Source organism: Glandiceps talaboti, chromosome 7 (genome assembly GCF_964340395.1).
Source record: "Glandiceps talaboti chromosome 7, keGlaTala1.1, whole genome shotgun sequence".
Classification (NCBI taxonomy): domain Eukaryota; kingdom Metazoa; phylum Hemichordata; class Enteropneusta; family Spengelidae; genus Glandiceps; species Glandiceps talaboti.
In genome coordinates, this window is record NC_135555.1 from 19,224,998 (window position 1) to 19,237,368 (window position 12,371).

Sequence of the window (12,371 nt, forward strand, 5' to 3'; positions counted from 1 at the left end):
ACATACATACATACATGCATGCATGCATGCATGATACATGCACACATACATACATTTGCATAGACATACACACATGCATACACAGACACACACACAGACACACAGACAGACAGATATTCACCATGCTTATATGGCAGCACTGAACCTCAGTTCAACTGCTTTAATAAAAAAAAAATAGATTGGAAATGAACAAAGATATAACTATCATCAAATACAAAAAAAACCATTGTTTCTAGTACAGTTCTGAAAAAAAATATCAAACACATTTTCACAAATAACGCCTGTCAGTCAGATGAATACTCTACTCTTATCAACTCAACACACGATAAGACAACCTTACAAGTACACGTTGACTTGTATTAATACATTGTGATAATTTAGATACACCCATCAAATAACAACTCAATATATATATATATACTTTGGCAAGCCTACCCTCATAACAGACATAATATAATGTACTAGAGGATGAAAATTTTGCATCACTTTTCTAACTATCTACTTTAAATATTAAATAATACTGAGTGCGTTTTATTCAGGGTTGTTAATTTATGAGTTGATTCGTGGTGAGTTCATTTCTAAGGAAGCTGAATGATAAGATGGCACAGTCTCTAACTTTTTGGTCTTTGGTGGTTAATTTTGTTTTATTCCAAAATATTTGCTATCTTCTGCTTCCAACTACTCAGTTACATGTTGAATCATTTCTAGCAACAGGTAGTTCTCAAATTCACGTATCGATAGAAAAAAAAACGTGATTGTGACATAATTTATTGGTTACGAATAATTTCAAAAAGCAATAGCCTTGGATACCTAGTCTATATCTGTTTACTTAAAGTGGCCATATTGATGAGGATTGGGTATTTATTTTGGATTTTTAATTTATGAAACAATTTTATCATGGGTTCCTACTTGAAAAATCTACATAAAACCCCATATACCAAGTCCTTGTTTGTAACTCAATACATTGCAAAAGCATAATATATGTCCAAAATGTTTGTTATTGTACGTACAATTGTTTTTAGCTTTTTGCTATATGCTGAGTTACAAAAACAGACTTGGTATATGTTGTTTCACTTGATTTTTTCAAGTAGGACGCCATGATAAAGTTGTTTTATAAAATTAAAAATCCCAAAATATATACCCAATCCTCATCCATATGACCACTTAAACAACCTCTATTGAAATGCGGACTTGTAGTGTATTGTGTTTTTAATTAGTCTTGAGAAGTTTTATCCAAGTCAAAAGCATTTTGTAGGTCACGGAAATGTAGCCACAAAATGGAGACCAAGTTACAGACTGTGCCAATTGACAAGACTTACTAAACTAAAAGTGTTATTTTCTGAATGGTTGACAAACAAATGGAAGGGTCCTGCACTGAAACTTCAACTTTCACTTGTGAGTTGGGAGGGGAATTTATTTGAAACGATGGAAATCTCTATTTACAAAAGGATAAAATACTCTTGGACTGTTTGTTGAGGAAAAATAGTTTAAGGTAAATACTGAGCCACTACTATGGGAAGACAAAGGGTATAGTGTGAAATACTGTGAACAATGTACTTGGTAAAATACACTGTGTTTATGACGTAATGGGTACTGTTTTTTTTTACTGTTTTATTTTTCTTTTCTTATTTTTCTATCACAAAGTTAGATCATCCTGTGTTGTTAGCATTGTTCAGTTTTTTTCTAAATGGATACTGGTAAGGTACGATTTGTCTCCCGACAAAAGTTCCACCCCATTCACAGACTGTCCTCTAATTTCTCATCAGCATTTATTGTAGTTACTTCACCTCGTTCACACACTGTCCTCCAAATTTCCCATCAGCACTTGAATCTACCACAATGCTGCATCTTTTTTTCCTAGCAGTCCACTTTTTCGTTTCTTCTCTTTTTCCTTCTTGGTTTCCCCCTTTTTGCCACCAGACTCCCTAATACCTGACTTTCTGTTAGCCTCCTTATCAACTTGAAGCATAGAATTCCTTGCATTGACAGCATTGCCATTTGGAGCAGTGGTGATTTGTTGCTGCGCATGTCCTGATGCCCGTAAACGTCGTTCATCCTGGGGGTGAAGGAAATCACGTCCTTGAGGTGTTACAATGTCCATCTTTAAGACACCTCGTGAATTCAATATAGTTTTGACTACTTCTTCATGCTTTGACCACTTCACATCTTCGTCACCAATTTTGACAATAAAATCCCCTTCTTTCATTCCACTTTTCTGAAAAAGAGAAAAAAAGAAAACATCAATTTCATTTGTAGATTTCTATAAAACACATCACTATGTAATTGCAATAATCTCCAAAGAATCTATTTCCATTGATAACAGATTTTGGTATACATCTAAGCGAGTATCTACATACAGCAGAAGAACGTAAGCTGTGTAGAAACAAAAGTCTGACGAGACATACTTGTTGCTTGTGTCCGTCTCTTGCACAGGATGAGTAGTATACATTGTAATACAATTGTTACATGTGTCTGTCTCTTGCAGAGGGTGATTTATATACATTACAGAAGTGTCTCCTCTCACTGTAAAACTTAAATCTAGTCTCTACACTTACCATAGCTGAGCCATCGTCGTCTAAACTAGCTACTATTACAGGTGAGTCTCCTCTCACTGTAAAGCCAAATCCATTTTCTGTCCTTTCCATCTCTACTGTCCGTGGAGCTGTCCATCTGTGTTTAGCTGAGAAGATTGCCAATGGACCCTGCGATGGATTGATACAACATGGTGAAAACTTACAATATATTTACATGTACGGCTAATAAAGGGTAACACAACTCAGAATACTTTAGGATAATTTGATATTATGTACGTCCCAGCATTTCTCTTAATTCAGATTAAGAAACATGAGGAGATAATGAGTGTTGTCACCACAATAAGTCACTGCCAAGTAGTGACAAATCCTCAGTATTTTTAGTATTTTCAGGCTGAATGGTGAAAAATATTGGAAAATATTATACCTGCACAAAATTGATTTATGAAAGGTGGAGAAAATGATGGCTTTTCTAAAATATTTTGACCCATACGTTGAGCACCACAGAAGCAATGACATAGACAAACATTGTCAGAATACGCAATGACCAAGGTATAAAAGCTGTATTTTCTGTATGAATGTGTATAACTTGACTTGCACTTGGTAGAATAACAAGCGACCTATCGGTCAGAATAGCTCCGCTGTTTTGTTTTTTTATTTTATTTTTTATTTTGGTGACATGTAGAAGTGGTTCAGTTCTTCAGCTCTTTACTATGCAGTTTTGTTTTAGCGATGCAATAAAGTGGTTAGTGGTTTCATATGATGTCTCACTATAAAACACATTTTACACAGAAGTTGGTAATGTATTGTACTTTTATACCATAGTCACCATTTTATAACAAAAATCTACAGTTATGAAAAATTGCACAAAATCTCAGGGAAAAAATGACTGGGAAATGCACACAAAAAAAAGAAAAAAAAGAGGATTTTGAGGTTGGCTATAAATAATTCCAGTGTCTTACAGCTTTAACCCTGGAAAATTTTAATGATGAATGAAATAAACTAGGGATCTAAAATAATTTTGAGGCAATTTGAATTTCAATTTTCTAACAAATTTACCAAGTCAACAACATTCAACTTGTACTAGTTGTAGTAGATGTATATATAGGGAAGAAATGTATTAATCGCCATCTTAGTTTCCATACGGCGACAATCCCCAAGTACCCGAAAGAGAGTCATTCTCAGCCATTGACAGGGTTCGACACTGGAGTAAAAAAGTCACTATCCCACAGGACTAGTAAAATTGATAACGTAGTAGTCCTGCAAAAAATCTGGTGGTCCTATCTTTAAGTGCTTTCGCTTGTTCACTTAGGCTCTTCATCTCTCTTAGTTTTTGCTCAACTAATTCACTTTTCCAAACCCCATATTTATTTCAAACCGTGTGTTGTAATTGAACTGTCTATTTCTTTGTAGTTGTTTGTGCATCATCAACTCATTACTGTAATTTTATTCTCTTTTTTATGTTTTGGAGCTTCTTCTCTTTTTTGTTGCTTTCTGTGAGTAGTTTGTCTTAATTGGGGGGGGGGGGAGTAATAAGATGTTATGTGGTCTTATTTCTAGCTCATAACATTTCTGGTACACATTGATCTAACTATTGCATTTTTAAAAGACAAAAAATTACCTTCCCATGGAGCAAGTCTTTATAGTGTTGTCCTTAGTGCATATTAGAATGTATTTACAACATAAAAATAAATAAATTTGAAGGTTACCAGCAGTTACAGCAAAATTTTGTTACTAATTACATGTACAAGTCACTTCGTCTATTTTCGTGTCTATGTACTTCCGGGTTGACATAAACGTTAAACGTGATACAGTCGGCCCTATAATTACTAAGAAATGACAAAACCGTTCGCAAAAAAAAAGTTCAGGATTTGAATTTTTCAAACTGAATATCAATATCCACTACACATTCAATAACTGGTTTCGCGTATTTAGAAATGTGCCCCAAAACATGAACACGGAACACGGAATCGTACCGTGTCAGTGTTACTAACTAAGTTAGCAGTTTCATTGTAGGCTGTAAGTTGTACCGGTAAAAAAACGATCATCACATCATGTAGGAAGTACAAAAACATAGAACACGTTGTTTTCTTGCTGAATAAACACACTGAAATAACAACACGGTCAAATCGCGTCTTCGATTTTGACAGCCACCATTGTTATGATTGAGCTTCACTTACTTCCGTTGAACGTGGCCAGTACAGTGTAGAGGCCAGCCTTACCCTTATTATACACAAATCATCGTACAACTAATTTTATTGGCTATAATATTAGCTACATTTAAAAGGTCTCACTTGATTGGCTCATCCTTCGCTATTCCCGTTTTCAAGAGACACCCCGCCAGAATAAAGTGCCACGTAGTACAGCAATGGCGCGAGATCGCCTGTTGGGCGACTTTCCCACCGGGTGTGCTTTTCGAAAACTACACAACACATGCTTTTATGACACGGAATCATAGAAAATCTACCCCGTTTCCAAACTAATCGTAATTTTATCGCGAATAGACAACCGGAGTTGGTCAAAATAGCAAATTAAAAATCAAATGAATTTTACTATGACCGTGAATTCATCATATAGCCGGTGGTTTGAATTCTGAGCTCCCTACTAATATACCTATCACAGAAAGTTACTCGACTCGCGGACCAGCGTGTACGTGTATGTCGAACCCTTGCTATACGTTACAGCATAGACCCTCCTGGTTACAGTGGTAACACTCGTTCATGTTCGATTACCTTTCATAAAGAAAACACAACGAAATGGTTGAAGTGATCTTTTTTTAAATTTCTTTTCATCACAAAAACAAAATCTGTGTGATCAAAAGTGTTGTAAACTAAACCAGAAAGAATTATCGGACTGGCTAAACTTCCCGCTGAACTGGAGTAAGGTCCAAGCCTCGATAGTACGTGAGCAAATCGTCTCAAACTAGCGATACAACTTTCAAAATATAACTTGACATGTCTTCATTTGTTAGAGTTATACAATTCAAGACGGGTTTTCACTCGAAAGAAACAATTCTGTGAATAATGACATTCTGAACGCAGCGATTTCTCGGACGATGCTAACACTGTAACGTACGGCTGGCAACGACTTGCTTCCGGGTTAGTCCCTCGTACATCCGGGTACTTGAGATTGTCGCCGTACGGAACTACCACATCGGCAATTTTGACGCTGTAATTTTGCCACCAATATTGATCGTACAAAAACAAAACTCCATAAATGAACCACAAAGTACTTTCCCTTTCAAAATGTGGTAATTTTAGAAAGAGTATTATCGTTTTTATTGACGACTGACTCTGTCAAAAATCGTCCCATACACTTCAGTTCACAGGCATTCAAACTTGATCATGAGGGAGGTGCATATACTGGAATGAACCATTCTGTACGAGGGGTGGATGGAGAATTGGATTTGAAGTTTACAACCCTTTTTCGAACAAATATTTGTCATTTGGGCGCACAATGCGTAGAATTAAGACTATAGCACATATTACATTGCTTGTTTGACGTCAATAGTGTCTTTTGAAAAGTTGCACTTTACCTAAAGTCTCGCGGAGTGATTTCCAATATGGCGTCGGTCATTATACTCATTAACATATTCATTTTTTTTTCAAATTTCAAAAAAAAAATCATAAAAAATAGAAGAGAAGACGTGCTGACTTGAAATTAACAAATCTAAGTAAGGTACCCTCTGTGCATCAACACACCACATATCAAAGCAATCTGATTTAAAGTTTATGAGGAGTTGATGAAAATGACATTTTTGGAAAAAAAATCATAAAAAATTGAAAATGGCACAGATCAACTTGGCATGAACAAATCTGAATAGCCTCCCCCCAGGGAACATGCACACCAAATATCGAAGAATTCCGACTGTCACTTTCGGAGTAGATAGTGAAGATATAAAAGTTTGACGGACACCTATGATTCACTCTACTCTCTATACCTCAATACCCACCTATACCTAAAGCTACGCTTTCAGCTTTCGCTGACAGCGGAGCTAATAAAGAGTATTCGACACCATATTTAGTAGGTGTAGTGAGAAAATCATCATCTTCAAGTGAAGCATTTTGAAGAGCATTATTGATATTCTCAATATGTGTACAATGGATCTGTTATTCTCTCTACTCAATCTCATGTTCAGAGATATTTAACAATGATTAATGATGTAAATGACAAAACATGTTTTAAAGCACGATAAAATGCCAAAACTTACCAATCTGTGGAATATATCCATTACTTTGACACGACTAAAGTCTGGTGCTGGCATTTCAGCTTTCTGAGTTGTCATTGCTGTGACAAAATAGACAATAATGTGTAAATTAGACAGTAAATAGTACGAAAACATACAGAGGTAATATTGGTTCTACCACTCATTGATTAGTGCTACATACATATACTGGACTAGGATGAATACTACTCTGGTAATTGAGGTTTCGGTTTACAAAGATAGACACAAACTAAAACTATTGTTCTTCAATGGGGTAGATTACACAACTGGGTGATAGCGGTTCATCTGTTGTGTGAATCCAATCACCCTGTGTGATCAACATAGTGTAAACATTGGAAGTCCCAAAACAGTACACTGCAAGCTAGCTTTCAGAGAGCCACCCTACTGAGACTATAATTAAACCAATGTCCATTCAATAGCTTATCACTGTTGTATCAACACATCGTGACAATAGTTTTAGTTTGTGTGTATCTTAGAAAAACAAGGTCTCAATTACCAGTCTGAGAGAAATATCTTACTGACAACCAGTACACTCCTGTATTGACAACCAAATGCTTTATTTCAGCATACAGTAAGTAGCTAAAAAGTCTTCACTAAACAGACAAGTACTGTACCTAAAATACCTTATTTCCTTTCTCATGGGTACAGTGTTAAGGCAGTATAAAAATGAAATGCCAAGGGAAGTTGTTATGTAGAATCAAACTGAACAACACTCTTCTCAGTCAGTGGGGCAAATTTAATGAAACTTGGACTGAGCTCAAAACTGACTTAGTGGTATGAAAAGAATGGTTGGACTGCTTGGCCACTAACAACACTAACAGTGTTATTATGCAATAGGAAAGTGGAATGGCTGGGGAAAACCCTGTGTTGTTCTGTAGAGTCAAACTGTACAGCACTCTCCTCAGTAGGGCCAAATTTAGTCAAACTCAGACAGAACTCAAAAACTGACTGTAGTGATACAAAGTCAAAGTATAACATGTTAGGTACAGTGACAAAACCTAACCTGGGATGATCTCAAGAACTAACTGTAGTGATACGAAGTGAAAGTATAACTTACGTTGTATATCGGGTACACTGATGAGATCAAAGAATTCATCTTCTTCGTCAATTTCTGCGTAATCTCCCATTGACCTATCATGTGCATGTCGTAGAACCTCACCCAGTGTGTCAATTTTACGTAACATTTTACTCATCCTGTGAATCCTCATGGCTTCTTCATGTACCATCAATGCTGTGTGTAAATGTGCTTTAGCTGGTATAGAAAACAAACAGGAAAATATCAAGATTGTTTACTTTCAGGGTTAACATAATATACATATATATACAAGATTTGTTTGTAATTCTTGTTATCCGAAATAGTATTGTACCACGTCATAAAAATAAAGATCATTGGATTTTGTGGGTCTACCACGATTTCTGCTCAACTCTCTAGACATGCATTACTGCAGGCGTGCTCAAGAAGCAATCTGATTAAAATGTGATGTGGTGAAAGCAGCTAGATGTCATTATATACCTCTATTTGAATCACTTTGTGCTGTTTGTTTTTGAGTTTATTGTTCTGTCTAGGAAGTGGGCTATTGCCCGGAAAAACAAAAGATCGAAAACAAACGACACAAAACGATGGAAATCGAGGTTAAAAAATAGCCACTTTCACCACATCAGATTTTAAAACAGATTGACGAATAAGATAACTTGCTATTTCAGGTAATGAGATATAAACTTATAAAGGGTGATAAGTTGGCTTTATATGGCTTCTTTTTTAATTTAATTTTTTTTTAAATTATTCATTTAATTATGGGGAAGGGGGACTTAGATTAATTTTCAGCATATTGAAAGGTACCTGTAATATTCCATTTATTGAAGCACACTTAGCCATGTGACAAAAAGCATAAATTTGAAAACAATACCAGTGACTTGATCATTTCTGATTGCTTACACTGAAACTTGAAGACTACACATGTACCTGTACACAGGTTTTAATACTTACCTAATCTTTTTCGAGCATCTGCAGTTTTAGGAATTTGAACGGTGCCATCTTCTTTGTTTCCACTTCTTACATGAAGTCTAGGAAAGATACTCTCTAGGACGTCTTGGTCACTGTTATCTAGCAATAAAAACACATCAAACAAAAAAGATTAAGTAAGTGATGTTTCCACTTTTGACATGAAATCGATGGAAGTCTCTAGGACATCTTGGTTACTAAATTACTATCAATACAAATACATCAAAGGTAAGATTTGAGAAGTGATATGATTTGTAAAATGATTATTTTAAAACACTGACACTACTTTTCCTCTAATGATTCACTCACCATCTGGATTACAAATTACTCATACTCTATTCTACAACTGTGAATGCTCACACCTTAATTTATTCTGCACGTAGAACACTCCTGGAAAATTATTTGAATAACACCTGTCCTCTGTGACCAAGCAATTTTGAAGACTTGTTTTAGGACTGTTTGAGAGGATATGTCATATAAGATAGACATGTTGATTGATTTCATATAATGTAGTTCAAATAAATAGTAAGAATGAATTACATGATTACTTTTTTGGTACTTTTTTTTTGAATGTAAAATGAAGTGCCTGTACAAAAAAAAAAGCCAAGATTCTTACCTTTCTTAGCTAGAAGTCCTTTTGTGACATAGTAGTGAGACAGTGCCTTGAAATGTTCAGATTTAACAAGTGCTAATGATATCCATGAGTACGGTACGTAGTCTTTGACGGACTCCAAGTTCATTGCTCTGTGTACGTCTCTGTATGCTTTGGAAACCTAGAAAGAGGTGTAAAAATAGATTATTCCACACAACAGAAAGCATAATACCACACCATACCAGTCTAGTAATATTGTTTGTGATGACATGTGGCTCTATGTTCCTTGTTGGATATAGTCAAACTTGTTTGTAAAAATGTACAAATTGTTTGGTGGTTCTCTTTCTTTATTTTTGAAATTTGGGTGTTAGATTTCAAGACGGATTCTGATTGGGTACAGTAAACGTAACAGCCAAAAAGCAATTGTGATGTGTACACTGTATCAGATTTTAACCAGTTGGATCACGCGAGTTCCTGCATAAGTGTAGATAGCGCCCTCAACAGGTGAGACTGTAACATACTCTTTTTTTTCATATAGCAAAGGGCACTTACCATTGCTGCCTCCTGGCCTACTTCAATACAATTTTTCAAACTTTCATCAATTCCTCCAGTCATTCTCTTTTCAAATACACACTCTTGTACCTGAGCCTGTAAAAATACCAAAATAAAGTTTTGAGAGATGAAATTATTATTATAATGGAAATGATTGTGTTGTTTTAATCATTGATTTAAAACTATGTGTCGTATTGCTGTATACAATAAATATACTGTAGGAATCAAAACATATCTTAGACCACTTATAGAGAGATAGATGGACAGATGGACAGACAGAGACAGGCATATACACTGACAGGCTGACAGCCTGACAGATAGGCTGCCTGACAGACAGACAGCTTCAGAGTCTTTCTCAGTCTGACTAACAGACAGATGGAAAGACAGGCAGACAAAGACACATACACTGACAGACTGACAGCCTCACAGATAGACAAACATACTGACTGAGAGACTGAGTGACAGATAGACATACAGGCTGGCAGGGACAGACAACCTGACAGATAATGATAGACAGACAGACAGACAGACAGACAGACAGACTGACTGATAGGCAGACTGATAGACAGATAGACATACACTTTCAAACATGAGATTATAAGTACATTAAGGCACTGAGACACAGAGCCAGACAGAGAGAGACATACTTACCAACATGAGATATATAAGCATGTTCAAGACAGCATTACTCATATCCATACTGGGTGCATGACTGAAATTATCTGTTAAGTAGCGGAATGCACCTGCTGCTCTTTCAAAATTTTGTATGGCTTTCTCTATACCCTCTTTCTGACTGCGATCCTATCAATTCAAGTAGATACAAATACAGTTAATTAAGACTAGTATTTCTTACGGCTTTATATAATCCAAAAGAAGATGAGTATGTATATCAATAATTCCTGTGGAAACACTGGATATGACTTATTATGTGCATTTCATTCACTAATGAGTAGGGGTGTTACATTTCTCATGAAATGTCTGTTGTCAATAGCAACGGAGTGTTCCAAATGATACAGATTGCAAAAAGGAAGTATGGAGTTTAAAAACCTTGTATTGACATAAATCATATGTTTTCTGGTCTAATATGACAGTGCTATTTTACAGTCTTAAAGTTAAGAGTCTAAGGGACAAGTCAGATGTTCTGGGCTGAAATGTATTCATAGGATATATATTTATAGGCCTGGGGTATACTATATGCTAATGCTTGGCTGGTAGAACAATTCAACTGATGAGCTCAAAACTATGTACATCATATCAGTTGAATGTTCTACCAACCAAGCATACATCAAAATATTCCCCATTTGTAACTTGACCCTTTCAACTTTATCCAAGGTTCCTACTGTACAGTAAGATATTGCTCACCACCCACATGATAATAAAAGATAGAGATGAGGTGTGTCCATACCTGTTTAGCTCCTAATTGTGTATACAAAGCTGCTACATTAAATAAAACACTTCCTTTTTCAAACGCAGCAGTCCTCTGTGCTGACGGTACACCAGTTAGTGAATCGTACCTGTAGACAAAATACCAATGTTGATTTAGTTAAGTGTCTTTTCTTCTGGTATCAACATTCTGAGTAAAATCAATGGATAAACTGACATCTATTTGGTTAGTCAGCTGAAAGTTGGTGAACTTATAACTGTCCCGTTTCAAGTATCAGACATATGCAAGTACCCTTCAACATGAATATGTACTGCTTGTTCTATCGCTGATAGTATCTTTTAAATTTTTGATATATGACCTGCTGATGACCCCTAGTTTTGACTTTTTCGTAATGCGAGATGATGCTTGTTTGTTGATGATGATGTATTGGCTAATACTGAAATGTACACAATGTTGTGTTCACTGGACTCCAATCACAGTGTTTCTGATACAGGAATGAACCAACTTGTATGTCTTTGGAAGCAAACAATAAATAGATTCCTCCACTTACAATGTACACGTGCATCTGATGCATCTAAGAATGCTTTGTACATACCCAAACACACTACACACATTAGGATAGGGTAACATCAAATCTTGATGCATCACACAGAATTCAGATTTGGAATTGTTGTGCACCAGTAGCATGTCATGTAGAGGGTACACTGTTTTCCTCCCAACTTGATAAGAATCATTCTTAGAGATGTAACTTAATCTAAGAAGTAAATGATTGGAAACTACTTACCAGTGGAAATATATACCTAAATGCCTATCTGTGGGAAAGAATCTATTTTCTATGAAGTAAAGTTGATTGTAATATTCATATAATAAGTCTAGCCCTTCTTCATTTCTCTTCGGTGTTCTCATGGCCTGAAAAAAAAAGACAGGAAAAATAAATATCCAGACAATATTGTTTTGATAAGAAACTCATTCATATATAGTTTGTGATATTTATGAGTATACTATGATGCGCAAGCGTCTAGTCCTCTACTAACTTTGTGAACCAAGGGGTACACAATATGTTTATGATTTGAAATATATCGTGT

The 12,371-nt window shown here is 35.7% G+C and overlaps 1 protein-coding gene across 1 annotated transcript in view; it reads right to left on the reverse strand.

Moving 5' to 3' along the window:
* The window catches only part of LOC144437114 (rhophilin-2-like), a 36,449-nt gene continuing 24,078 nt past the window's right edge, over window positions 1-12,371 (reverse strand). Inside the window, exons 5-14 of the mRNA XM_078125968.1 lie at window positions 12,071-12,195; window positions 11,308-11,416; window positions 10,554-10,703; window positions 9,903-9,998; window positions 9,375-9,531; window positions 8,744-8,860; window positions 7,814-8,008; window positions 6,742-6,818; window positions 2,556-2,702; window positions 1-2,215 (exon numbers count right to left, since the gene is read on the reverse strand). Of these exons, the coding sequence (XP_077982094.1) occupies window positions 1,832-2,215; window positions 2,556-2,702; window positions 6,742-6,818; window positions 7,814-8,008; window positions 8,744-8,860; window positions 9,375-9,531; window positions 9,903-9,998; window positions 10,554-10,703; window positions 11,308-11,416; window positions 12,071-12,195 (1,557 nt within the window). The 3' untranslated portion in view covers window positions 1-1,831. The remainder of the gene's footprint in view (window positions 2,216-2,555; window positions 2,703-6,741; window positions 6,819-7,813; window positions 8,009-8,743; window positions 8,861-9,374; window positions 9,532-9,902; window positions 9,999-10,553; window positions 10,704-11,307; window positions 11,417-12,070; window positions 12,196-12,371) is intronic.